The sequence below is a fragment of the Brachionichthys hirsutus genome, chromosome 6 (genome assembly GCF_040956055.1).
Source record: "Brachionichthys hirsutus isolate HB-005 chromosome 6, CSIRO-AGI_Bhir_v1, whole genome shotgun sequence".
NCBI classification, from domain to species: domain Eukaryota; kingdom Metazoa; phylum Chordata; class Actinopteri; order Lophiiformes; family Brachionichthyidae; genus Brachionichthys; species Brachionichthys hirsutus.
Genome location: NC_090902.1, coordinates 10,805,138 through 10,832,619, shown reverse-complemented (window position 1 = coordinate 10,832,619; position 27,482 = coordinate 10,805,138). Strand labels below are relative to the sequence as shown.

The 27,482-nt window shown below is 45.2% G+C and overlaps 3 protein-coding genes across 4 annotated transcripts in view; 1 reads left to right on the top strand and 2 right to left on the bottom strand.

Annotated features, from left to right (window-relative positions):
* Positions 1 to 11,951, top strand: part of adam19b (ADAM metallopeptidase domain 19b) — a 14,777-nt gene extending 2,826 nt beyond the window's left edge. Inside the window, exons 4-23 of the mRNA XM_068740796.1 lie at positions 3,828 to 3,906; positions 4,109 to 4,185; positions 5,700 to 5,901; positions 5,996 to 6,061; positions 6,472 to 6,543; positions 6,652 to 6,818; positions 6,971 to 7,055; positions 7,152 to 7,291; positions 7,424 to 7,601; positions 7,683 to 7,772; positions 8,372 to 8,567; positions 9,400 to 9,508; positions 9,614 to 9,830; positions 9,964 to 10,041; positions 10,389 to 10,497; positions 10,599 to 10,728; positions 10,850 to 10,952; positions 11,038 to 11,397; positions 11,486 to 11,583; positions 11,924 to 11,951. Coding sequence (XP_068596897.1) covers positions 3,828 to 3,906; positions 4,109 to 4,185; positions 5,700 to 5,901; positions 5,996 to 6,061; positions 6,472 to 6,543; positions 6,652 to 6,818; positions 6,971 to 7,055; positions 7,152 to 7,291; positions 7,424 to 7,601; positions 7,683 to 7,772; positions 8,372 to 8,567; positions 9,400 to 9,508; positions 9,614 to 9,830; positions 9,964 to 10,041; positions 10,389 to 10,497; positions 10,599 to 10,728; positions 10,850 to 10,952; positions 11,038 to 11,397; positions 11,486 to 11,583; positions 11,924 to 11,951 — 2,584 coding nt within the window. The remainder of the gene's footprint in view (positions 1 to 3,827; positions 3,907 to 4,108; positions 4,186 to 5,699; positions 5,902 to 5,995; positions 6,062 to 6,471; positions 6,544 to 6,651; positions 6,819 to 6,970; positions 7,056 to 7,151; positions 7,292 to 7,423; positions 7,602 to 7,682; positions 7,773 to 8,371; positions 8,568 to 9,399; positions 9,509 to 9,613; positions 9,831 to 9,963; positions 10,042 to 10,388; positions 10,498 to 10,598; positions 10,729 to 10,849; positions 10,953 to 11,037; positions 11,398 to 11,485; positions 11,584 to 11,923) is intronic.
* Positions 11,952 to 16,681: 4,730 nt separating this feature from the next.
* gpr151 (G protein-coupled receptor 151) lies at positions 16,682 to 18,007 on the bottom strand. Its single transcript, XM_068740855.1, has one exon. The coding sequence runs from the start codon at positions 18,005 to 18,007 to the stop codon at positions 16,682 to 16,684; it is 1,326 nt and encodes a 441-aa protein (XP_068596956.1).
* Positions 18,008 to 21,423: 3,416 nt separating this feature from the next.
* Positions 21,424 to 27,482, bottom strand: part of ppp2r2ba (protein phosphatase 2, regulatory subunit B, beta a) — a 33,444-nt gene continuing 27,385 nt past the window's right edge. For both annotated transcript variants that reach the window (XM_068740092.1, XM_068740093.1), the window contains exons 5-10: positions 25,156 to 25,333; positions 24,844 to 25,008; positions 22,680 to 22,849; positions 22,080 to 22,171; positions 21,871 to 21,994; positions 21,424 to 21,579 (exon numbers count right to left, since the gene is read on the bottom strand). In XM_068740092.1, the coding sequence (XP_068596193.1) occupies positions 21,424 to 21,579; positions 21,871 to 21,994; positions 22,080 to 22,171; positions 22,680 to 22,849; positions 24,844 to 25,008; positions 25,156 to 25,333 (885 nt within the window). The remainder of the gene's footprint in view (positions 21,580 to 21,870; positions 21,995 to 22,079; positions 22,172 to 22,679; positions 22,850 to 24,843; positions 25,009 to 25,155; positions 25,334 to 27,482) is intronic.

Below are 27,482 nucleotides of genomic sequence, written 5' to 3'. Positions count from 1 at the left end.
AGTCAGTGCATGCAATCGGTGTGAGTGCTGTGCTTTTATCTTAATGAAAGGCCGCGTCGTGCCCGTGGAGAGTCCATTTGTTTAACAGCCAAGCCAGAGACGAGCGTGCTGACTCAGAGTGCAGGAAAACGGATGTAAAAGCAGAGTGAGATAGGGAGGAAACAGAGTAAGAGAGTGAAGGATGGACCGGAGGAGAAGAGGTGAGGTGAGAGCAGCCATGGAAAGAGGAAAGTGGCGACAGTTGGGGTCAGTTTGGGTGCGAGTTCTGGCTTCCTCCTCTGTGTGACCTTCTCCGTCTTCTCTTATGTGCCCTCCCTTGCACACCCTGAAGAGCGCGAACCTGATTTAAGCACTCCTCTGGGGTTGCGCGCACATCATTGGTGCTCCTCTTCTCTCCTTCTCCTCACCTCAGCAGCCCATTCTTTCTCATTTCTCTCTTTCCCTCGCTTTATCTGATATTCCCCAGGGCTTTATTACAAATAGACCTCTCTCTCTCCCACACGCTCCCTGTGGTCAGGGTTTGGGAGAGTGTGACCACACACAGACAGGCAACACACACACACACACAGCAGCTGAAAAGAACACAAACAGGAATGAGCAGAGCTGATGGATCACAGGTCTAGGAAGGCTCACTCTCGTTTCTAAGTTTAGTCTTGCGGCGTTGCGGCGCTGCCTTCATCGAGGACTCGCTGTCGGCGTGTGCTTGGGAACGCTCTCAGGACGCCATACAACCGAACGTTGGTCTCCCCGTGCAATGAAAGCCTCTTCATCATCCGCTACTGAGTGTTGCATCGACCTTCTCCCTCCCTGCACCCACCCACATGCAATGATGTCATCTGATACTATGAGAGAATGCGACCCCGCTGACCCCAATGCATTACCCCACATCCCCTTCTCCTCCTTTCTCCTCTGCTATCTCCGGAGTTTGTCAGCATCACGCCCCTCCTCCCCCTCCTCCTCCTCCTCCTCTTCCTCCTCCTCACCCTTCTCAACCAAACCTTTTGTCTCAGCCTCCGTGCCCAGACGGTCCTGACTCAGCTAGCGCTGCTCAATCACAGCATCTGTCCAGACGCTGGACGACATCCAGACTCTGCGAGGCGCTGACGCCATCGCTCAGAGGCGTTCGGCAGTGACGCTTGAAAGCTTTAAGATATTCCATGAGTGATGGTGGTTTAGACAATATGAAAAATATCCTTCTGCACTTCCCTGTTGAACGTTTACATATTACATGACAACAAATATCAATCAAGTTCTTCTTTTTATGTGTTGAACTATATAACAAATAACAAAACTGAATCAAAGTATAACTCGTGTCTAAACAGATAGATGCTAATTTCTGATGTCTGAACTTCACTGATCTAATACTACTACTAATACTACTACAAATACTACTATCTATCTCCACTTCACCCTGTCCTTTGCATCGTCCTCCCTCACTCCGTCCATGTATCTTCTCCTGGGTCGACCTCTAGCCCTGTTCCCTGGCAGTTCCATCCTCAGCATCCTTCTACCGATGTAGTCCCCGTCTGTCCTCTGGACATGTCCAAACCATCAAAATTGATCAAGGGCTTTTATTGATTTTGAAAAACTTGATTTTACTGACGTTATTGAATCTTTCAGTATCCCGGTAGTCCTAAATTGCTGTACTTCTCACTGCTTTTGCCCGGCCTTGCCTTGCAGACGCGTGGACTTCTAAAGATCCATCTATCTGTATAGTTTTTTTTTTTTTTTTTTTACAGATGAGGCAAAATGAAACTAAAGCGTTAAACCACAGACTTGTGGTTAAACGCTCTTGAGACTTTCTTGCCGGATGACAGCTGCATTGCCTGTTCTTTCATTCAGTTATTCACAGTTTAAATAAACTAACAATTTAAACAAGTGCATTGGGCATTAAACATAAAATCATAGATGTTATTTTCAATGCATCGCTAGGTCAATTGGCGATGCTTCTAATTCCGGTAGATGTGAATTCTGGTCTCTGTAAGGAAGCACTTGATCTTAGCTGGTGCTGTTCTTTCAGTAGCGGTAATGCATTTGTTAACGGCATGCTGTGTTACATGGTGGCAGAATCGCCATCACTAATGCTCGAGACCCCGCTGACTGGCATATATGAATAATACACCAACTGTTCCACCCGAGCACGTATGGCTCATCCTCTCATCCGGCTGTCTGGTAGTCAGTCTGTGACAGAGGGTCACACAGTAGAGAGGAGAGCACGATGGGATATTAAAAAACTTAAATTAGACAAAGTGGAGGAAGAAAATGCATCTGAACGCTGACGGGGGGTTGCCCCGTGTAGGGTGACATCATCGATACATTACTACTCATTGTGTGTGTGTGTGTGTGTGTGGGGGGGGGGGGGGGGGGTCCCTCCAATCCCAGACTGGTAAAAGATGAAGCAGACAGTTTTTTTTTTTTACCACGACTTGCTCTGTGGCCGATTGCTTTAACAGGCTGTCATTGTTTCAAGCGGCTCATCAGCTTCAGGGCATCTGAGGACCAAGACAAGAAAAAAGAAAAAAAAACGCCCGTCTGTCCATCGTTTGTCTTCGTTGCCCTTTGAAGCAATGGGATGGAATTTTGTGAAATGTGGTCATCGGCTTTTTTTGGTGAGTCAGATGAGAAGAATGATATAATTTGAGTTCTAAACATTTCAAGTAGTTCTGTTTGAGAACTACTTGACTAGAACCAGGTTGACACTTTCTCCAGTCTTGAGGCTTAGCTATAATAGCTATATCCTGGCTGGAGCTTCATATTCAATTGACAATTACGTTACCCTATGTCAACCGTCTCATAAAACTCTCAGCATAAATGTAATAAAGTGAAGTTGAACTTTTGCCCCTGATTCATGCTGATTTGGTTCAACAAAGAAAAACAGAATGATTGCTAAGCCGGATTTCATAGCTTTTGCCTTGAGGTAAAGGCAAATGCCGACTATGGAAATGAAGACGCATGATAAATGTTAAACTCCCGTGGGACAACTCTGGTCTGTCTCATCTTTATTGGACGCTTGAGCCATGTCTAGTCTTCAACCATCAGTAGACAGGATCCGTTTCTCTGCAGCCTGATTTCACTGCTGTTGCAGCCTGACAGTCGGGGGGGGGGGGGATTTAGAGACTCAGAGCAAAACAAAACCAGCTGTTTGCAGAGTTAATGAATGAAAACAGGAAGAATGGATGGAGACAGAGGTTGGAGAGAGAAAGACAGGAAAATAAGTATCCTTATGATGTAAATAATGAAGCCAATATTTCGACGTGTGAGGGGAGCAGCCACAGACTCTCTCTCTCTCTCTCTGATACACACACTCTGTCTTTCTCTCTCTCTCTCCGATAAATAAAAGGAGTGTAATGTTTCACCACAAAGAAACTACGCTTCTGGTGCGTGCACGTTTCCCAGATTCACAGCCTGTCTGTTGTAATCTCAATTATATATTCTTGGAGTGATTCCCTATTTCAGAGAAAGAAAAAGGAGGACATTGGTGAATAACAGACCTGTCAAACAAAGGTGGCCTGCACCAACAAATGTAACTAATTACATTACCTCCGACTTCAGGTCATGCAGGAAAAACATGGATATGGATTGCATTGGAGTCACAGCACTGCTCCGCATTCCTCTTTATGTGTCTTATCTGTGGGAGGATCTTGGTCTAAATCTTTAAAGCTGTCCTTTTGTAGATTGTCCCTGTCAGACTGAATGTTTTTCGACTGAAGCCTCAACCTCCACTGTTTCCTGCAGCTTTCACTCTTCATTTTCTCTCCTTTGCTCCACCATGTTGTTTCTGTTTCAAACAAACTGAATGTCTGACACTAATATTCTCCTGCCACCAGGCAGCTGTTGGCCCCCGGCTACCAGGAGATATGGTACACTCCTGACGGAACCCGCAAGTCATCCTCTCCTGCCAGCACTGTAAGTCTGATGTGTAGCGAATTATCACAGAGAAATAAATGCCAAGGCTGTCAGGTAATGGACAGCAAGCGTGAAACGCAGGCCTTTTTTTTTAATGCTTACTGAAGATGATCTTCAGATTGGATGAGTCTCTCTCTGTCTCTGTCTCTGTCTCTGTCTCCATGGAGATCTATGTGTTGAATTGATTGCTTTTGCCTTTCAGGGACACTGTTTCTACCATGGGGACGTTTTGGGAATAGAAGGTTCCAGTGTTGCTGTTAGCACATGCTCAGGACTCAGGTCTGTAGAACTCCAATAATTATACGACTTACTGTACATCCTAAAGATAAAAAAAAGCAATTCAAAAAAGACAGATTCCTCATATAAAGAGCGAGGAAGAGGACTTATTTCCAGTTTCTTCTGCAGAAGATTAAATCATTGGAAGAGAAAGCATTCCCAAATCTTCAGCGGAAGATATTCAATTTATATTATGTAGGGATGTTATTTGTAATCAGTCCTGTTAAAGGTGTATTTACCACTTCACTGTTTTAAAGGTACACTACAGAATCTGTTGGATGATGTTTGTAAAACTGAAATGTGCAGCATGGCGGAGGTTATTTTCACTTCTGTAAAAAAAGTGTCTGTATAGAATCAGTGAAAAAAGAAAGACAAAACACAGCAAAAATAAAAGTGATGACTGATGAATTATTTTGAGTATATACTGTATATTCCTTTATGTGTAAATCATTTATAGTATACATCATCATTGACTGGTCATTTTACACACATTTTACATCCTATCACGCAAACATTTTAAGACATTAATGACTATAATAACCATTTACATGATACTCATAGTTCTGCCTCTTGATCAACATTTCCAGTGGCCATAAGGGTATTTCCCCCCCCACTAGTGAACCATATTTTCAGCTGTAAACTTCGGAAATGGTCAGAAATTTAGAATGCTATGTTGTTGTTTTTTTTAAAAATGGATGTAGATCTGATGATGTAAATGAACGCTTGGTTCACCAAGCGTTCATTTACAATCAAACCAAGACAAAGGAGGAACTGACAGGAAACAGTTGTCTAAATTCTTACACATCCCGGTAGGTTAGTCGGTCCGTTGCTCAATGGTTCATTGAGTGCAGCTGAGGATGGAGTTTTCTCCTGGTGTGCTTCCAGGGCAGCTGGATCCTCCTTCTTGTGACATTCAGAGGGGAGAGACCGGTTAAGTAGGAAAACATAAGACCGCTGCCAGAGAGTATACTGTATAGCTACATGGATGTTTTTGTGAGTTTAATGCATCTGGAGAGCGGGTGAAAGAATACATCGTCCTGCTGATGCCATTTCATTGAAGTAATGGGAAAACAACATAGCGAGATATTGACATGTGAGCGTCTGACCTCCCCAGATGTTTTCTACAGCTGCCTGGTCTGCTGCTGTGTGCAGAATTGTGTGTTTTTTGTGCAGACATCTGCATTCATGAGTGAATTTCTCAGGAAGTCAGACAGCCTACCGCCTGTTGCAGCTGATGATGCATAAACAGCAGTAAATCACCTGAGACGTGTTCCTCTGCTCCACTCATCCATAATATAACACGGCCAAATGAAAATAATCCTGATCTGATGCACAACCATGTGGTCCCCCCGTGCACCAGTGGGATAAAATCATTGGAAATTACCGTCAATTTCATATATTAAAGTTTAGGGGGTTGAAATGTAAACTATTTTTGTATTAAAAACATCGAATTCAACAATTTATAGATGATATGACTGTACTGATTTCCTCATCCATGCTCTCTTGTTCGCCCCCAGGGGTCTGGTTTCCCTGAACACAAGCATCAGCTACCTGATAGAGCCTCTTCCTGCCTCCACCGATTCACAGCAGCATGCTGTGTTCAGGGCTGAGAGTCTCCGCTTACCCGCTGGAAGTTGCCTGCATCACCATGGCACCACGGAGCATGGGGAGGGGCTTCCTGACTTCATCCATGGAATGATGTCACCACAAAGATGGAGGGTGGGTTGCAGAGGATGGATGATGATCACTTTGCTGAAATCCTGTACAATTCCCTAATCACATATTCTGATGTAAGTGATTCCGTCTCCATCAGGACAAACGGGACCTGAGACAGAATATGAAGTACGTAGAGCTGCTGATAGCGGCAGACAAGGCCGAGGTGAGGAGACGGATGTGCGTGAAGTCAAGCTTGTTCATTAAATCACATTGGATGTGTTGCACAAATGTCTGTCAGTGCTGCAACATGTTCAGGGTGTGCCCCTGACTCTTCTTCTCGCAACGTCTCCATCCTCCTTTTATACTTCAAGGACACGTGTGTGATGCTCATGGATGAATGAATGCTATGAACTATCGTTACAGGCTTTAGAAATGGCGTATTGTAAGATTGCACACTATTTAAATAATCCTTAATAAATACAACAGCCTGAGCAAACTGCACATCTCTCTTATTAAGCTGACTCAGAGGCTGATTTGACGTTTGGCGTCTGCTTTCGAGGTTTAGGAAGATAGAGATTTGGTTGTGTTTGGGCGTGTCTTCCTGTTTACAAGCGTGGTTTATGTCGTTTGCAGTTTCAGAAGCACGGGAGTAGTCTCGATAAGACCAAACTGAAATTACTTGAAGCGGCCAACTTGGTTGACAAGGTACCATCTGTTGTGAATCATGCAAACCACAAGCAGACGCTCAGGACTATGACACAGGTGCCTATGCAGTAGTGTCTGACTGTATAGTTCTTCTCTCCGTGCCTGCAGTATTACAAGAACCTGAACATCCGGGTGGCATTGATAGGCCTGGAGGTGTGGACCAGCCGGGACATGATCACCGTCTCAGACAACCCTCACAGCACTCTGGCAGCATTCCTGTCCTGGAGACGCAAACAGCTCCGTGCACTCCCCAACGACAACGCTCAGCTCATCACGTCAGTCCCTCACGCCTCTCACCGAGTCACTGTGTCGCTTCTAGGACCCCCCCCCCCCCCCCCCCCAATGCATGGGAGATGTCTCAATTGATTTTATCTTTATTGTGACTATCATCAAACTAATGTCCAGTGGCGTTTTTTTGTGTCTCCAGGGGTCGGGCATTCCAGGGCACCACCATCGGGCTGGCGCCTCTCAAAGCCATGTGCTCAGACTACCAGTCTGGTGGTGTGAACACGGTGAGAGACGACCGTAGCGACAGACACAAAAAAGCAAGCCATTGTCATGGTAGCTTTGTGTCCGCCACGCTGAGTCTTTCAGTTCTCTTTGAATAGGACCACTCAGAGTCGGCCGTGGGGGTAGCTGCCACCATGGCGCATGAAATGGGCCACAACTTCGGCATGAGCCACGACAGCACGGGCTGCTGCCAGGCGAGGCCTGAGGATGGAGGTTGCATCATGGCCGCCGCTACTGGGTACGACGCACAAGGACGAGTGACGAGCTCGTGGCCCATGATCAAATTACCGTTGTCAGGGAGCGCAGAGGATCTCAAAACAGCATTTCTTGTACGCTGTGCTTACGGCTCCTCTTCCTCACCTTGGCACAGGCATCCGTTTCCCCGAGTGTTTAATGACTGTAACCTGAAGGAGCTGAGGAGCTACCTGAGCTCCGGAGGTGGGAAGTGCCTCTTCAATTTGCCGAACACCAGAGCCATGTATGGAGGGCAGCGCTGCGGCAACGGTTACCTGGAAGACGGAGAAGAGTGCGACTGTGGCGAGGAAGAGGTCTGTGTGCGTCCATGTCTCTTGTGCGACTTGTGTTTTCTCTGTATCATTTTGAGGCCCCTCATCGTGTATTTTGTGTAGGAGTGTACCAGTCCCTGCTGCAATGCCAACAACTGCACTCTGAAAGCCGGAGCCGAGTGCGCTCATGGTGTCTGCTGTCAGAACTGCAAGGTACTGCCACGAAGAGAAACACAAACCTCCTCTCGCCATTCATTGATGTTATATTCAACTAGAAAAGCACTCGGAGAGCTCAGACCTCCGCCAAGCAGCTCATTCCCCTCCTGATTGGATTTACACCATCCACATGGTGATCTGGATCATCACCAAAAGGTTCTAAATTGTTCTTGGTGTGAATCAGAGTTGATTTTGAATCCATAAATGGGGATTTTAATGTTAAGATTTTAAATTTTCTCCTGACCTCATTCTGGATCCGATCCAGATGAAATTTGGTGGTGAGGTAGAGGCCCCCTCCCTACATGATTGTGTCAGATTCCATAAACATTGGTCATTAATCAACTGAGCTATTGAGGAACACATTTTGAAGCTCCATTGACTGCAATGTTAATGAAAATTTCAAAGTGATCCAGTATCCAGGATCTCTTCTGGATCATCAGCAGAATTTAATCATCTGTTCCTGGTAACATTCCCAATATGCTCAGCAAAATCCATCTGTAACGTTTTTAGTTATCTTGCTCAAAGACAGACAAACAAAAAACCGAATGCCGGCGATTACATAACTCCTCTTGTCTCCTCACCGTCCCTCCATCCAGCTGAAGAACCCAGGTGTACTGTGCCGTGCTGCCTCTGGATCTTGTGACCTGCCGGAGTACTGCGACGGGAAAGCAGAGTCGTGTCCTGCTAATTTCTATTTAGTGGATGGAACGGCGTGCGCCGGCGGGCAGGCCTACTGTTACACTGGAATGTGTCTGACCCTGGAGCAGCAATGTCAGTCCCTGTGGGGAAGAGGTGGGTAAATCGGATGCTCATAAAAAGGTTGCTAACATGTTTTATACATGCATATAGACCAGGGGTGGGCAAACATTTTGACTCGTGGGTCACGATGGAAAAGACGGACGGATTGTTTGTGTGTACTAATAAATAACATGTAAAAGCTATTACGTGAAATAAATTGGCCTTTTACAGGTTGGATTACAGGGGACAAGGTAAAATGAATGATTTTTTAAATGTTATTTCATTATATAATTTGGACAAGTTTGGCTTGCCGAATTAAAAAGCCCAATGGGCCGCATATGGCCCGTGGGCCGTAGTTTGCCCATGCCTGATATAGACGCAATTTAGATTTAGATCCCTGGTAACACAACAACTGGACCAGCTCTCCATTTGAAAAAGTCTGATTATCAGGGCTGTCTATTCTAGTAGAATTTCAAGAAGTTGCAGTTACATTAGATTAACATATATTTCAAATTACAGCTTTAAGGAGATAATCGGCATTTCTAACACGAGTGAACCAGGTATCAGCTGCAAATCATACAACTCTTCATCTTTCGAGCATTTAAATATGTTGTTCCTGTCGAAGCGGACCGTCTGGACAGAGTTAGAGATGAGCTGTAGTGAGTCACATGACGTGTTTGTTGGACGGTGTCCATGCTCGCGTTGTGTTAGATCCTCCCCCTGGAGAGCCTTTGTAGTACCGCAGGAGACCACGCAGAACAGTAAGGGACACCATCTGGCCTCTCCCGGGTGGCCACATCACACACTGTGCATCTGTGCATTGTTGTAGCGTGACTGCGAAGCCATATTGATGCGTTTGTTTACATTTCTTATATTCCGACCGCAGATGGCCGCCCCGCCCCCGACCTGTGCTTTAAGAAGGTCAACGAGGCAGGAGACATGTATGGGAACTGCGGCAAGGACGTGTTTGGGAAGTATCGGAGCTGTAAGGACAGGTGAGGATCAGGAATCCGGACTTATCCGCCCTCTTGGTTTGAAAAGTCAAGTCATTTCAACTCGGTCGAGCGGCTGATGATGAAACATTTGATCCTTTCCGCCAGCGACGCTCAGTGCGGGAAAATACAGTGCACGACTTCAGCCTCCAAGCCGATTGAGAGCAACGCCGTCCGCATCGAGACCACTGTCAGCGTGGGCAACAGGAAGATCCAGTGCATGGGAACGCACGTGTACAAGGCTGGGCAGGAGGAAGAGGAGGCACAGGGTGACACTCTGGACCCAGGCCTGGTCATGACGGGCACCAAATGTGGTGTCGACTCGGTGAGACTCACACCGGTGCTGATGCAAGAGATATCAGAATGTCTTTTAACTAAAAGGCACAGCAAGTAACGTAATTAAAGTCGTTCATTGGGTTGGGACTACTCGGTTCCATAATCCCTCCCTGTCTCATCAGGTTTGCTTCAATGGAGAGTGTCGCAACGCTTCTTTCCTCAGAGCTGAGGAATGCAACGCCAGGTGCCACGGAAACGGGGTGAGTGTTGCTGCGTGTGAGGAAGGGCGCTGGGAAGACGAGTCGTGCAAAATGGCACGCATAGAAAAGCTGTGGGAAGTATTTAACATTTTACCTTACCAGTAAAAGAGAGAAAAACACAATGTAGAAATACTGCAGTACAAAAAAAAGTATGTGAAAATACTAAAGTATTGTACAACAGCGTGATCCTTGTTACTGTAAAATATCTGCAAAGTAAATATACCATCCAGATATACCATCCAGATAGTGCAGTAAAGTCGACAGTATTTTTCTTTAAAATGCAATGAAGTTCAAATGTGAAGTAGTGGAGGTTTGTTCTTTTGACATGCGTCGTCTTCTTTCACCAGCTGTGCAACAACAATCACAACTGCCACTGTGATGCGGGCTGGGCTCCTCCTCTGTGCAACCAGCGGGGGTCGGGGGGCAGCGTCGACAGCGGACCCATCATCAGCCACAGTCAGACAACTGTGTTTCACGTTCATTGACAGTTATGGTTCTTTAAAATGGTGCCTCTTTTTTTTTTAAAAACAATTCTTCTCTATCTTATGCTCCAACAGGGAATCTTCTTCCGCTCCTGCTGGCCCTTCCTCTGTTTCTCGCTGCAGTGTTGACTGTTGTTGGATTATGGTGCTGCTCCAGACATAAACTCCGCCCAATGAAAACGCCTCCTCCGCCTCCGGTGCCAAAGTAAGTCATCCTCTAGTGTCAAATACCAAAGAGCTGCATTTCATAGAGCATATTTATTTATATCGTTTATATTGTGTGAATGATGGGGTTTGCTCTTCTGCTTCTGTGCTTTAACCCTTAGTTGCTCAGTCCCTGTGGAGGTCAAGCCTCTGCATCCTGAAAGTCAAGCAAACGGTCACGCCAACCCAGCATTCCTGTTTATGAAACAGAACGCAGACCAACTGGTAAAAGTAAAAACACTCTTCTCTATTGTTGTTTGAGTTCTCCAGCAATCAGCTGAACTTTGTTGTGCTTGTGTTTCCTCTACAGGGAAAATCCTCTCCTCAACCAAGCCCGTCTTGCTCGGCTCGGTCCAGACATGCTGTTGTGCGTCCAGCGGTGAAGCCTCCTCCCGTACCTGCATGCGCTGCGGAGCAGAGATCGCAAATGACTCAGATCCAGAGCCGGCCTGCTGTTTCTCCTCAGAGACAGTACTCTTCTCAGGTGCACACGCCACCTCCTTTTAAATGTAAGCAGGGACAACGCCAGGCTCCTCCACCACCCTCAGGAACTCCACTGTTGCTTGCGCCGGACATCAAAACCAGCTCACAGAGTTCTCTTATAGCCAAAGCCCGTCCAGACCCTCCAAACAGACCCCCGCCTCCCTGCCCAGTCAATCAGCCTCCGTTGGTAATTCTTTAGTTCTGTTTTAAAAGTAGATAACATTTTTGCTAAGATGAATGAATGTGAAATGTCTGACTTGTCTTTTCCTTTGTAGGAACAACAAAACGTGAAAGACCTGCAGGTCACCTTTCAAGCTCTGCAAAGAGGAAAAGCTGCTTTGGCGCCATCTGCTGGACAGAAGATGCCAAATAGGTAAAGGTGATTGCATTTGTGCAAGTACCAGTAAATCAAATAAACACTTTTTAATGTATCATTATTGATCTTCTTTTAGAACCTAAGAGCTCAGGGAGATATTGGAATCCACCACCTCCATCCAATAATGGACTGCCTCTGACTTTGTTCTAATTTAATGCCTGATTAATGGTGCTGTGAACCCGACGCCTTTACACATTTCATTTACGCTGATGTGTACCAAGAGGAAGTGATTGAATTACACTTATAGTACATATCAAAATGTTAAATATATTTAAAGTCTTATGTCTTTAAGATTTAGACTTAATCTCTTTGGTAAATGACCCTCATGTGTCTCTAGTCACAACTTGAAACAGCTGAAGCTGTGAATTTAAGAACTTTTTGTTACCATTGTCCCAAACGTTAATGGAAATGTGAAACCGTTACTTGTGTGCAGCAGTGTGGAAACACTCTTCCCAGGGTATTTATTCAAAAAGGAAAATGAATGTTTACAATGTAATAAGTTAAGCATGGTGCCTCATAATGAGCACCATATGTAATATTAAGAAAAGATGCTATTCTCCATATGTGTTAACCGGAATGGGAAAGACTTCAATGCATGCTGTGAGTACATGCTATGATGCAGGATACACGTCTGATATGTAGCAGGAGGTCTTTGGGATCCTTCCCTTTTAATCCTTTTCTGTGGGATCCTTCCCTTTTAATCCTTTTATGTTATTTTGCCATTGGACATTGAGCAGTCTCGTATTATTATTATTATATTGTGAAGGTCTTAAAGGTGGCCGAGTAAATAGAGGTAGAGCTTTCTCTGAAGTGCCAACGAGTAAAAGTCACATTCGAAGCCTGCTCGACTAAAATGATACCGGGTGAAGTGCTCAAGCCCACGGTTTATTCTGTCATGAATCCGCGATGACGTTGCCTTGGTAATGGGAAACAATTTAAATCAGCTGAAACGAGGACCAACCTGATTTAAATGTACGAGGTAAACCGCTCTATAGCTGCAACATGTGAGTTCATTGTTCAGTGGGACTTGCTTCATGACCAAGATGCTGGAAAGTACTCTCCTATAAGAGAAGACCATCTTATGTGAAGGCAGGTTATGTATTAGCAGGCATTATGGCATTACTTTAAGGTACTGTTAAGAATTCAGGTGCATTTGATTGCTCTATGGATGATCTGTTTTTTTTTTGTTTTTTTTCTGTGATGTGGAAATACAGCTCGTCACCTGCCATTTTCTGTGTAATCAGACCTATGCAAACGCTGACGCTGTGTTACACTGTGTCTCCAACTGGAAGTCAAAAATACGCAAGGGAAAATAAAAACACCGTTGTATACATGTCATGGTTGTGATTTGTGATCACGGGCGTTGCAGTAGGCTTGTGAATGAGCAGCAACTGTGTGAACGCTTTTCATTAGAGCTGCAAGCAGGTGCGAAGACATCAACATACAGGACCATTACTTATTCCTGTTAAACGATTTGGAATCGCTGCTTCTTGATGGTGAGAACAGTCGTCTCGTCCACCCATCAGAAGGTCAGCGGTTCGATCCCTCGTTCCCCCAAAGCAAGATGCTGAGGTATCTTGAGCAAAAGTATTTAAAGATCACAGTTTGACCAGCGATAATGACTCTTGAACGGATGTTTATTCATAGTAAACAAGTGGAAAAGATTAAAGGTGGTGTTTAAATTAATCTCACCTTTAATGCTGATTTGCTCGTCTTGCTTCTGGCCGGCTGAAGGGTTTCATCTTATCTAGTTTTGTAAAAAAAAAAAAATTGCAGATGGAAAGTAGCTTTTGGCTAGTTCTGGCACATTTACATTCATATGTTCATTAATATGCATTGTCCCTTTTAAATAAAAAAATAAAATAAAATAAATACATCAGCTATGCTTCTAGATTTTACATTTCATGTGTCCTCCTTTCACTTCTTTCACACAGTTAGCATCTCTTTTTACATAGTTTTGCACATTAGAAACAAGCATCCTGTGCTGGCCGATATTGATGACTTCATCAGTTGTGTTGTTGTCATTTCCACAAACAGAAATATCTGGATCAAACAAGCAACCGGTTTAACGAAATTAAAACACAGTTTTGTCCTCAAATGACCTGCAAATCAATAAGCTCAAAGCTACTGATATAAAACTAATGATTTATACGGCAGCATCAACATTTGATCTGTTGGACTGTGGAGCATTGAGGACAGAGGGGGAACTCTTCATCCAGTCGTTCTCATCTGTCAAAGATGTGATCAAAATAGAACGATCCATCATCATCATCATCATCACTTCCTCGATTATGACACTTGTTTCCGTTGTGTCGCTACAAGAGGAGATCTTTCCACTTCCTGTAAAATCCTTTTCTTTTTGCGCTACGGATTATAAATCGATCCCGTGTGTGCATAGGCTTGAATGACGGCCCCTTTTCAGCGCTGCTGGAGACGCTGAAAGGTGTCTGCCCTTTAGATCTGCACATCCTTCACCGAGATGAAAGCGAGCTGATTTATTATAATCAAAAGTCTGCTAAATACCAAGGCCAGACCCCAAAAACAACCACACACACAAACACACACACACGGTCGACTCTGTGGACTGAAGAACCAGGCTATCTTCCACGGGACCGAAGGGAGGCGGAGGTAGCTGTGACACAGAGGGAGCCATGGCAGTGGCAGGCCAAGGTTTTAGCATGTGGCCTAATTGCAGCCTCTCCTGCAGAGCATAATTAGTGTTCACTCGCATGTCAATTCCTGTGGAGCTTCATTTATTAGAGATGATGATTGGCTGAGGGATAAAATGCAGGGGTAACACCCCCGCCTCCCCTCCCAGCAGGAGGGAGGCGCAGCCAAGAGAGGATCTCACCTGCTGAAAGCTCCCCTGCCTTGAATAATGACCCAATTAAGCCCGACTTATTTTTCCACGTTACGCTGATTATCACTTTCCTCGTTTCACTCGTTTCCTCTCAATCAGTCCCTGCTTTTTCACGTTTCACCCCGCCGAACACCATTGTTGCTTTCAAAAGCTTTTACTTGAACTTTTTAAAACAATGTTTTTTTATTGATTTTGTTTTTTTTATCAAGTAAATTATTTTGCAAAACAAGAATTATGGACGAGCATCCGTCACGCTGTTTAGCTATTATGTCCTATGGTGTTTAAGAATAAATGGCTGCAGACTGTGCGTCTTCAGTGTAATAAAACGAGGCAATGGAACTTACCTCTGAGCTGGAGGAGTTGACCTTTGACCTATTGAAGCCAGTCAGGAGAAGGGCAGAATATCCTCCACAGATGTTTGCCATTACTTTTCTGATTGCTCTCAGGTTGTGTTGAGGATTATACAGGACGAGGTCCAAAACCTCAGGAAATGGTCTCACGCTGGGAAGTTAACAAAATGTAAGCAACTCATAGTTTCAGGAAATGAGGCTAAAGTTAAATTCTTGCGCGTGCAGTCGTCCCTGGCCGTCTTGGATGCAACAGGTGGAATCCCCTCGGTTAGTGAACCCGCAGGCATTTATAGGAGCTGTGAATGAAATGTGATATACGTCTTAAAAGTGCTCTGGCCTGCAGCAGTTGTCTGACGCTGACCAGCAGCTTCCGGCTTTTATGCTGAAATTGGATGGAATCCCACAAGTACAGATTTACTGGCTCATTTAACAGAGTAAATGTCAGCGCCAGAGGCGTCAAGCAGAGATGGCAGCGCTGAAGTGTGTTTAAAGCTGGTGGCACAGACACCCTGCTGATGTTCACAGGTACGGTTTCTCTGCAACAACATTTAATTATCGCTGTATTTATATCAGCAAGGCTAAAGTTTCACTTCGACAATGACTGCGTAACTTTTTTTGTGTTTGTGTTTACGACCTGGTCACTACCCCGGGGACTGGCGGTGGGTTATACACTAAAGTGTTGCTCTGACTGAGGTACTTGGCTCAGGCATTAAAAGGTCAGCATAAAAATTTAATAAGAGGAAAATGTCATGGCGGGGTGGGGGTGGGGGGTATATGGTGTAAGGTACATATGGAAGGATTCCAAATCCTACATTTTCCCCTGCCCTCTTCTGCCTCTAATATTGAATTTATTGTGCCAAAATAAACATTTAACAGCAGTCGTGCTGTATTTAAATAGTGTGTTTTCATTATTAAAGTGAAACATCTATTATTTTCTATTTGCTTCAGTGTTCCTCATGGGTGGGTTGTCGTTACATCAGACAGATAAATCAATCACCGTTTTCTAAGGCTTTATTTTTTTTATCCCTTTCAGATCAATGAACAGAGCATTCCTTATGAGACGCCCACAGAGGAAAGTCCACTGAAATGACACGGAACGAAAACGCTTCACATCTAATTAGAACCCCTGACGATTCAAATGCAGATGAAAATGTATTTAATGACTTGGTGTCAACAGGAGCATTTCTGAGATGTCTTAGCTCTAATGCATGTGGTTTTTTTTGTGTGTGTGTGTGTGTGTGTGTGTGTGTGTCCTCGATTGAAAATAATTATCGCTGAGAAGGCAGACACATTTAATTACACACAAATGATGTTTTCAGAATCGCCTTTATTGTAAACACTGGTAATTTTCGTGCACAATAATTACAACTATTACCCGACGGACAGGAAACACAAAACTTCTTCATCGTCACATTGAAAACTGCAATCCTCCACAAGTAAATAAAAATAAAATACATGTGAATGTCTAGGAGCTGAGATACAGTGCTCATACTTTCCCCAGAGGAGGTCTGGCAGCATTCCGGTTGTTTAAATAAATTCTATTCTTTTGTCTATATCCTTTTTTTTTTTTACAATGTCCATTCACCAGATGGTGAACTAAACTAAAATACATAGAAACCTACTCTTTGATTTGTGCTAGCATGTTTCCTAGAAGCTTTTATTTACAGCCACGCTGATAATAATATAGTTACAATAATATAATATGATTCCTGACAACATTATCAACCATCACAGTTACCTTATATAAAAGACAATATTGTTCTATTTAGAGTCCACATGCATATTTAACACGTGTCTTACCTTTAGATACGGCACAAACACAGCTGACAATACAGCGGGGGGATAGTATTAAAGACGCTATTTAAAATCAGCTAAAAGACACTTCTTATTTGTCCCCCTCCTGGCTCTGGTGCTCCCACGGCACGGGATCGTTTTCCGCCGTGTGCGATCCGGTCTCCCTCTCCTGCCAGAACTGCTCTACATCAGGCAGGACGATCCCATCTTTGAGGCTCGCCGTGTCTACCTCTCTCCCTCCTCCTCCTCCTCCTCCTCCATCTCTTTGCTCCGGCTGGAGCTTGGCCTCTCTGCTGGGACCCTGACTGTAGCTTGACCAATGTCTCCTCTCCCCCAGCGGCTGACCGGACGTCTCCGGCCGAGGGCAAGGCGACTGGGGAGCTGTGGGGTTGTGAGGTCCGGGTTTGGCTTTTTGAGGCGGGTGTTTGCGCAGGGTGAGCCGCCTCCACAGCCCCCTGTAGCCCTCTCTGAACTCCTCGGAAAGGGAGAGGACGATGATGGGGTTCACCAGGGACAGGGAGAAGGTGAGCAGCTGAGCGGAGAGGACCAGAAGAAGGGGGATAGGGGAGACGAAGGGCCGGGATCCGTCACTTTGTCTCTCAGCTATGTGCTGCTCCCAAACCCACACCGCCCACTGTGGAAGCCAGAGAACAGCCATGGCCACAGTCAGGCTGAATAGCATCAAAGTGAGCTTCCTGGATCTGATCTGAGTACGCAGGTTCTGCGTCTTACTGGAGCGGCGCTGGCACTGGCCGTAAGCCTTCCAGAAGTACATCAGGGCAAAACTCAGGGGTGCACAGTAGACGCCTAGAGGGTATGCTTTGACGTACACAGACATGAAATCCCTGGCTCGAGGTGGAACCGTCAGAACACACGCCAACCCGCGGAGGTCCCTCTGCAGCCGAGTGAACAGCCAGTGAGGGATGGCGGCGGAGCAGGCAGGCAGCCAGATGGAGAACAGCACCACCAGGATGGAGCCCAGGTGGATGCTAACTTGCTTGGTGGGGTTGGACACGTAGCAGTAGCACGCTTTGGCCATGACGGCCACGGTGAAGCTCTTGGCTGCCATGCAGGACTGGAAGAACCAGTCAGCGGTCTTGCAGACGACCCAGCCCAGGTTCCAGCTCGCTTTGGAGTAGGAGGCAGCCCTTAAAGGCACCGTGAACACCAGCACCAGCCCGTCAGCCAGCATCAGGTTGAAGAGCAGGGAGTTGATGAGAGAGAGTTTGCCTCTGTGAGCGTTGGAGAACAGGATGACCATCGCGGTGAGATTACAAGCCACACCCAAGACGCAGATGACTCCGAGAACCGCCGGCACCAGGAGCCTCAGCTCACCAGAGTCGAGGTGTCTGAGTGAGCCACGCTCATTGATGGAACTGTTCACCAGCGTCGCGTTGTTGCCACTCAATTTATCCATTTTCTTTTTTTTTTTAAGTCAAAAGGCAGCCAGAAATAGGAAAAAGGTCTCTGGGTAGAGGATTCCCAAAAAGGCTCAAAATCAAGCTTTTGTGTAAAGAGCAGGGCATCGATTGGCAATCCCTGATGAGCTCCCGTCTGTCCCCGGGTTTATCCTGAGACTCCAGGATTCAGCCTCAGCAGATGGTTATAAAGATGCCGTTTGATTGACAGCTGCTTTCCCCCAGCTGCGAAAATGTGCGTAGACCACAGTCTCAAAGGGCCAATTAGAAAAGCTCCGCATCATGTGCACAGTAAGGCAGACGAGTCTATCGGATTTCTCATTTGTGTAATTGTTTGTTGAATTCGGGGGCCATTAAAGGAAGGTTAGGGGTTCTAATATTTATGTCATGATGAGTGTTAGAAAGGATTGTATTCTTCTACGCTGCTTGAACTGTTAAGGTGGGCTCAGCAGTGTTCATTCGCTTGATGGATTTCTGATCTTTGTGCGGTTCGTAATCGTAATATGATCAAAGAAAAACAAGTGACATTTAAAGATGAATTTTAAAATGCAATTGAAATAGAAACACTTTTGGTGGCCGTCTGGCTACCAGTGAAGAGAGGGATCGGGAATATGAAGCCTTTTAATATCATGGGAATAAAAAGAAGATCCTAATAGTTGACATTAAAGAGATTTTGACCCGGCCTGGCTTCATCAAGACCGACTGACAGATCTGACTGTTTCCCGCCAGTGGGCTGATACTGTAGGCTGCTATTAATGCACCTTCCTTAATTTGGGCTGTCGGTGAGGCTTTGGGCAATTACAAATGATGTAACAGATCATATGGTGAGGTCAAACAGGTTTTCAGGTTTTGTGGGAGATAAGTTTTGTAGACATGGCACCTAAATGTCGTAAATCCAACGGTGAACAGAGACAGATAATCCATGTGAACCAATGAATGGGAGCTGTGATATTTGATTTTTAAGATAAGAAGTCTGTGCTTCCATGTTTACGTGATTGCTAAGCCAAAATCAGTGAATCAGAAATGTTGATGTAATTCTCCTTCTAGGATGTTTTGTTTTTATGGATGGAAAATGAAGCATTTTATACTGCAAATGAAAGGGATGAAAGATGATTTCATTACTTATTATGTTTTTCTTTAATGAAAATGAAAACTGATTTCTTCAGTCTGGAAAAAAACATGTTTCCGCTGAGGTCGCTGATCGGACCTCAGCAGGGGGGGGGGGGGGGTTGATTTACTGGAATCCCCTGCCGTTTTAATTGAATACTTCTGCCCCCTCACATGCACACATGAAGAGGGAGAACGAGTAGGAGAAGTACATGCAATCCACTTTTACCAAAGCCAATCCAATAATTTTGCATAGCGCTGCAGTTTCTCTTGCAGTGAAAGCTGATTTGCAAAAACACAAAACGTCCTCCTGTGCTTACAGACAGCAGGTAATTGACTATGATGTCAACTTCTTCCTCTCTTTTTATAATCAGAAAATGCAGCCAACCTGGCTCCTCACATTCCTGTCCAGCCACGTTTCCATTGCATGCTTTGGACTTCCTCTTCCTCCACAAGAGGGAGCCTTTGCATCGCAAGCGACGCTGAGCATTGTCGAGCTCCGGTGGGGGGGGTGAGCTCCCCTACAGAAGAGGAAGGTGTGCCGCAGAGCCTGAACAGGATCCATAAAATGCATTAAGAACTGACAGAACTGACTAACAGAGGCCCGTGCTCTAGTTTACATTTCAAGTGATTTAGCGTCTCATTCAGAGGAGGTCAAACAATATTCAGAGGAGGTTTGAACTTGCACATCTTTATTGTTTTTTTTATTTTATTCAAAGAAAGTCCAGTAAGCATAAAGACTGCATGGTAAATAAATGCATTTCAATACATTCTGAGCTATAAAAGGTTTTTTTTTTTTAGTTTCAATTAGTGTCACAAATGAGGTGGTTTAGAAGACATTACCATTAAAAGAAACACCACACAACGATTCCCTGATTTCAGGCCTTTATAGACCTTTGAATGATTTCCTTCACTGGAGATGATCTAAAAACAACTTTGTGCCAAGAGAGGAGCGCCGCCTGTTTCTCCTCAGCTTCTCCTCAACAGCAGGAGGAACACGGATGAGTGCTGCAGCAAACTCCATTCAAACACACAGGAAATTGACTCGCACAGCGCATCGATGATCGGTGGGTGTTGGTGTGTGCAGCCCGTGGCTCTGATAGCAGGACGATAATGCCAATAAATTTAAGTCTGATCATTTGACATGTAAACATTTTCCACTTCTGCATCTACAGATCATTTTCAGTACAACACAATTCAGGTGAAATGTAGTGAGAAGTCCAAAATGAGTTTTTCCCAATAATAATAATAACAATAATAATTTGACTTTCTTTTGCAAACTGATGACATCAGAAGGACTTCAATGTGATGAGATCACAGCAAGTTCCTCCCTTGAGCTCACGATCATGGAGCTGGTGCTGAAGTGCCATTAACGCACATTTTCTATTAGGGACCTCAGTGAAGGTTTTTACTTTTGTTTATAGAGAAAGATGAGGAAAAAAAAAAAAAAGAACAATTCCTAAGTCAACATTTTATTAGAAACATTCACACTCCAGCCTCGTACTCAGACCCCCCTCCCTCCCACCCCCACTACATCAAGCCCACACAGACCAAAAGAAGGCACCACAGCTTCTAAACAGACTCACTGACCGAGAGAAGAACAGCATTAAATAAAACCACCAACACCGCCATGAAGGCCTTCATTCACATTACGTACTAGAGCAGTCTCAAAAGGTAGACACAGACGTTACTAGAAAGACCGGCCACTGTCATGTCATTTCACAAGCAGAGAAAAGTCTCAGTCTCTGGGGTCAAGGATCAAAAGCGTCTCCGTCCTGAATGAACTCCCCGGCGGGATTCTTTGCCTCAGCTCAGAGGCCGAACGGTTGATCGCATGCACGGTAATGCAAGCAGATTTGAAAGAGTGGGGGGGGGGGGGGGGGGCACTGTTGCTACATGACATCGTGTCCGGGTTTGTCTGTGTGCTCTCGCTTATGTTCAGCGCATCCTTTCCTCAGAGTCCAGGGGGCTGCTACATTACAACAATTCTCTTGTTGCATAAATGCACAGAAGTGACTTTTCCCAGTTTCTGCATGGCTAAATAAATTAAATTAAATAAGAAGTCAAAACCGAAGAATGAAAGTCCATTCTTCAGCTTAGAGGCGCCTGTTTCCTCAGGCTGTATCCATTCCCACTGGACATTGGATACTTACCGCTGCATTCCGCAGAACATTAAGATTCGAGACCGGCGGCGGCAGGATGCAGGGAAAGGAGGAGAGGGATTTTCGATGAGAGCTCCGTCTCGCTCTTTCTCCAACCTTGCCCCTAATGCTTCGGGGTCAGGGGTCAGCATGGGGCAGAAGGCCCTTTAGTTGACCTTGTCTTGGAAGATGTAGAGGTTGTTGGTGGCTGCTACGGCGATGATGTTCTCCTGTGGGTGCCACGTCGTGTGGAGGATCTTCTTGCTGAAGTCTAGGCTGTCCACGCTGATCTCATCCTTACGGCGCTTCCCACCCACACACACCTGGAGAACCAAAGGATAAAGAACCGCTGAATATGAAGCAGAAATTAAAATGTCACCGACTTGGGTTTTGTTTTTTTTACTTCAACGTATCACTACGACTTAATTAAATGTTGAACGCTCAATCTGTGTTTGGATCGGTTTCCATTTGCTTATGTGTCATCATGGTAAACCAGACGTGGTCACAAATGAAGGTGTTTTACAATTAATTGTATGTTTGTTTTTTTGTCAAACAGGTCTGCGCTTTAACTTTTTCGAAACCAGCAGAAACCGCCGCTGTGCCCGACGCCGTACCTTGCGAGGCTTGAGAATGGCTCTGGGTTTACTGTTCTCGCGGGAAGCCTCCAGCGTGACGTCACGTTTAGTGTTACGATCAAACATTCGGAAGAAGTTGTTGTAAGAGCCGGTCATGATGACGCTGAGGAGGAGCAGAGGAGATGCAAAAGGTTATTGAGGACACATGCCGAGTGGGCGGCGGGATGGACGGCTGGATACGATCCTACCTGTCTGATCCGTTCCAGACACACTCAAACTTGTCAAAGATGCAGTCATTCTCATAGAGGGAACACAGTTTGCCTCGTAAATAGTCGTGAACCTGGAAATCAAGTGTGAGCGTTACAATTTGGCCCCAGTTGTGGGCTACGCTGACATCACCATACAAGCGTAAGCTGCATCGCCATATGTTCTTTCAGTAATCCCTCCAGACCTGCTGACCTACTCTAAGATGCAAGGCAGCAGGTGGAGGCAGGGCAGGAATTGGACGGCGGATCCTTTGAGCCCGGCTGAATGCCTTATCAATCATGGCCTGCCCCTAGGATGGCTGCCGCCGATCAGAGACTGTGGATCTGACCCTGGTGACCACAGAGCAGGAGGTTTTGCACCTGATGTTACATCAGTGCTGCCGTTATCTGTCTTTTTTCACGGCCAGCTGGTTCAATAAGCGCCCCCCCCCCCCACCATCCCCTCCCCCGGGGTCATTGGTGAAGATGATACGGTTACAGATTGACAGGGTGACAGCAGAACAGGATTATATTTAGTGATTCATCTGAAATCAATAATTGGATTTAATCACAGCCTTAATGTTATTTGCTAGACGCGCTCACCTGGTACGTCTCCAGCGGCTTGTTCTCCATCTGAAGGTCCCACACTTTGACAGTGAGGTAGTCCCTCGTCATCAGGTAGCGTCCGTTGTGGCTGAACTTCACGTCGGAGATGGATGAGATGATTTCAGAGAAGAAGGAGCGAGTGGAGGGATCCTCTGGCTCCTCGAAGTCTGTGAGGCAAAAAGACAAAAGAATGCAACAAGCCGTCATCTTCTGGACGCGCTGACTCTGTTTTTATAAAGCCCTCTTGTCCTTTCTCAAAGGGAAAACCCTGCAGCTTTGGTTTGAGGTTGCTTGCCAGCTACAACGATGCCTGGATGTTTGCTGCAGCAGCTGCATTTCCTCAAAGTGATATTTCTCTGTGTGTTTAGGGAGGCAGTCTTGGGTCAGCATGCTGTGCAAATATTGCTTATGATTCATATTGATTTTGGCAGCTGCTGATCTGTGTGCAGGCCAACACACCGGGGATAAAAGCCAGGCATTCCATCGTTAACTGTCGTGATATTGTTCCTCCTCCTCCTCCTCTTTTTCACCCACCCTTCCTCCTCTCTCTCTCCATCTTTCCAAATATGCCCCAATTGTTCTCCCCCTCCCAGCCTTCCCGAGCCCCCATCCCTTCCTTCTCAGCCGGGGCCGGGAGAATCGCACTGTGATGTGCCAACGGGGAGTCTAACGATGGGTACGGTGTGAGAGATGAAAAAAAATCGGGGGGATAAGGAAGGGATAAGAAAAACAAATCAATGTCAAAGTGCTGGGCCCATTTGAGCCCCGCCGGATTTGTGTGCGTGGTAATGAATGAGTGCGCCTGTATGAGCGGGAATGCACAGTGTGTGCATGTATATATGCATGTGTGTCTCTGGACTCGATGCGGGTGTATAATAGGGTCCCTGGAGAACCAGCAAGGGGGCTTTTTGCCCCCCCCCCCCCCCCCCCCCCACACACACACTCCATTCTGGGGCTCTATGCTTTCCTCCCATCCATCCATCCACATTTTAATGGCTGATACCAGAAACTTCTCAGATTTATAGGAAGCAGGTATTTGTGTTGTTATTTTTGAGGTATTGCGGCGTTTGTGTGTGTGTGTCTGTGTGTTTGTATGTGTGTGTACTTGTGGCTGCGTAGGCGGTAGGGCTTTATACTTTGCTCTTAGCCTTCAGCGTTTATCCAGTAAGAAAGTAGGTCGGTATTAGCACACATGTCCTGAGGCTAACAATAGCACCTGCTGGCTCTGTACGTGTCTGTGTACGTGCACCGCTAGCACCTGTCAGACATCGGCACGTACATGTCAATACGAATCAATCAGGGAGCGGCTATGATTACTACTTTACTCCAAACACCAACATTTGTTTTGTCTCCTTCAACACACATTAAATTCGAACCGCCCGCGTTGCTGAACGGTCCTTCAATGCATCGATACGTCTGAGGAAATGACTGACATGATCGAACAGCACGGTGCATCCAAGAGGGACTGCGCTGATTGCTCTTGAGCCATCGATTTTCCAGCCAAAATGCCAATGTATTCATTATTCATTGGGCCAAGTGTATGCATGGACTGCGTTAAGCTTCAGAAAGAACAAGCCTTTGTTCCAAAGACACAACGTAAATTATTGAAGACATATCAATCCTGGCATATCGAGGAGGGAGAGGCTGTGTGTCTCGTTCTGACGTTGTCTTGCAGACATGGAATCCGACGGACCTGAAGCTGTCGTGCTATTTTTTCTCAAGTTTACGTTTTTTACTTACAAGGCTATACTATTCAACTTCAACACAGGCTCTGTTGCATGTAGCCAGGAAAAGGTGTATATAACAAGTATATATAAGTATATATAATAAAATCATGACTGTTTTAAGAGGAAAATGTGTCAATAATTTAAATAAAATGAATAAACATTTAAAGTCAATTAAATATATAACAGCACTCTGCCAAAGGCATTTTCATACAGAGCCTTGGTCAATTGGAAGCAACATCAAAGTTGCTAATTAGGAAAATAATAATATTAATTATATACTACATTATACTAATATTCAAATTAATACATTACTTTTACAGCATTTTTGATGGTTGGTTAAAAAGGAGGCGGCGGAAGAGCAATCTCTAAAGATGAGCGTCGCCTTCTTTCTTCACCACTTTCCCATGATGCTCTCTGGTCCTGCTGGTACTCACATTTGCAGTGTTTGTCACAGAGTGCAGCCTGTCTCATATCACACAGGCGTATGGAACCCTTGCTGCTGCTGTAGGCAAAGGTGTGGCACTGCTGGGGATGAAACTCTGCTGAGGTGATCACCTCTGTCAGCTCCTCCATGTTGGTTGGCTTGATGTCAACAATGTCTGAGAGATGGGCGCTGAGGAACAAACTGCGACGTGCAGACGCTGAAAGCAACATAGATGTGGCTGTGAGGGACAGATCACGGCGGTTTTAGCATGAAAAGTGACACGTGCTTCCTTCAAATCGCTTCCAGTGACAGGGGAGGATACTGAAGCTGCGGTCCGTGATCTCCAGGTTCCACAGGTTCACCCTGAGGTCGTCGGTGGAGATGAACGTCTGCAGGTCGGAGTTTACAGAGATGGAGTTGATGTGGTAGGTGTGGGCGTTGCTGAACACTCGCCTAGCTGTAGCCTCGACCATCAGGTCCATTGGCTGCAGCACGGGCACCTATTGGTGAAAATGCAAGCAATTTATGGAAGGCATGAAAGGAAAAACATGGAAGAAAAATAGTGAAGGGAAAAGATATGAATCATGGAAGCGTTGATCTGTTTTATTATCCTGATGCACTTTGATGCTGATGTCCTAGAGGCCCGCTTAGATATTTATTTGTGCATGTGCATTTTCTGCACGCGTGTATGACTCCAGGGATTCAGATGACATTTACTCCATAAATCTTAATGAAACAGACACAGCGACTGTGGGGCTCCGGGGCTGTTTGATGAGCCGCTTCAATCAGACTGGGAATGCCGCATGGATACTCGGCGATTACACCTCCCCTTCTTTCTCTCCTCCTCCATGCTGGAGAAAGTATTCCCACTCTCTTGTTTGTGTGTGTGTGAGAGAAAGCGACAGAAAGGAAGCGGAAAGACAGATTGACCAAGGGCAGCAGGACAAAGCTGAGGAATGATAACCCAACTCTGCAGATTTAAGTCAAGCTCACAAACACACACACACACACACACGCAGTTACGCCGTGCAGCTTGGGCTTCAAAGACACCCAAAACCAGCCTGTATTCAGACCCCCGTTGGCCAGATAAAATCCAGACAAAGAGAGAAGGGAGGGGAGGGAGAGAGGAGAACAAATCGGCTGCTTCTTCTCTTTCTCTCTTGTCTGTTGTTGGCACAGACAGAGAGACATGGCAGCCCAGCAGGCTGCTGTAGCTCCACGGGTGTCACTTCATTTCCATGTCTTTCACTGGACGTCCAGCGAGACGTGGACTGTATTAACCCATAACCTCCAAACCTGACAGTTACAATATTCAGCTTGTTTGAAATGACCTAATACGTTCTTGAAACAGAATGTCTTAAATTATATTATTTCTGCTTTTAAAAAGTAGAAAATATATATATGTATATATATATAGAGAGAGAGAGAGAGGTGTGTTCATATCACCACAATCTACGTGCCCATTAAATATTTTATAAAACAATAAAATAGCATAATGTAATGTGAGGTGCTGAATGATAGAATTAAAAATAATATAGCATAGTATATTTATTTGCTGTTTTTGGCGGAATTTGTGGCCAGATTTTCAAAGCTCTTCCCTTTTCTCCCTTGTTTTCTCCCCTTGTGCTGATTTCACAGTCTCTAAACAGGATTGCCTCAGTCCCTGCCTGTCCTCCAGGTTGCTATGATCCCCTGGCCATCCAGACAAAGGGGACAGACACGCTGAACATAGCCCTAATCTGCTATGGCAGAAGCACATGCACACACACGCGCACACACACACACACGCACAGTGCAACTGGATGGCTGCTTTGAGAGAAAATTTAAGAGGTAGTGGAGAGATGAGATTGACAGTGAGGGAGACAGAGTCCGATCCCCTCATGGTCTTCATATCGATCACTTGTTTTTTTTGCAGGTAGAACAGCGCCTTCAGAATTACCCAGTGATAGAACGTAGACTGGTGTCATGTAATAGTAGCAAACTATAATCAGCACATATATTAAGATGAAATACTGTCAATACACATATCAGTATCAGTACGTGTAAGAAGTTTAAAGGATTAAAGGGTATAAAAGCAAAATGGCTGAATGCTAAATCCTGATTTAATCAGCTTAACCGAACCCTGCATCAGACTAGTCATTGTCCAAACTGTGGATAGACTTATTTTCAGTTAGAAAAAAGGTCTTGAGATTTCACAGGAGGGAATGCAATGGCTTACTTATTAGCTGCTTCAGTTTCAGTGTTTCAGGGCACACCGGTTCACGACACACGAGTGATCAGATCTCATGTCGTTTGAAACAACAGTGCTTTTGTCTGCGAGGACTTAACAAAATGTCCAAACGAGACGGGTCTGTTCGAAACATGAACATCTTTCCATTTTAATTGACATTAGCGGTATGTTGTCGTGGTCATTTTCTTTTTCTACTGAATTGCCATGAGAGAAATGTCGGTTTTCAATGATTGTGAATCTTGCAGAAACATTTCTTTTTTTTTAAATCATGTCTAATTTATAATCTTTGTCAGTCCGTGAGATCTCAAATCAACTGAAGCCTAAGGTCAACGCTGTGACCTTTTACCCAAGGAAGACCAACAAAAAAGCAATTCTGTTTCCATTCCAAATGAATCAGAAGTTTTCTTCAGATTATTCCC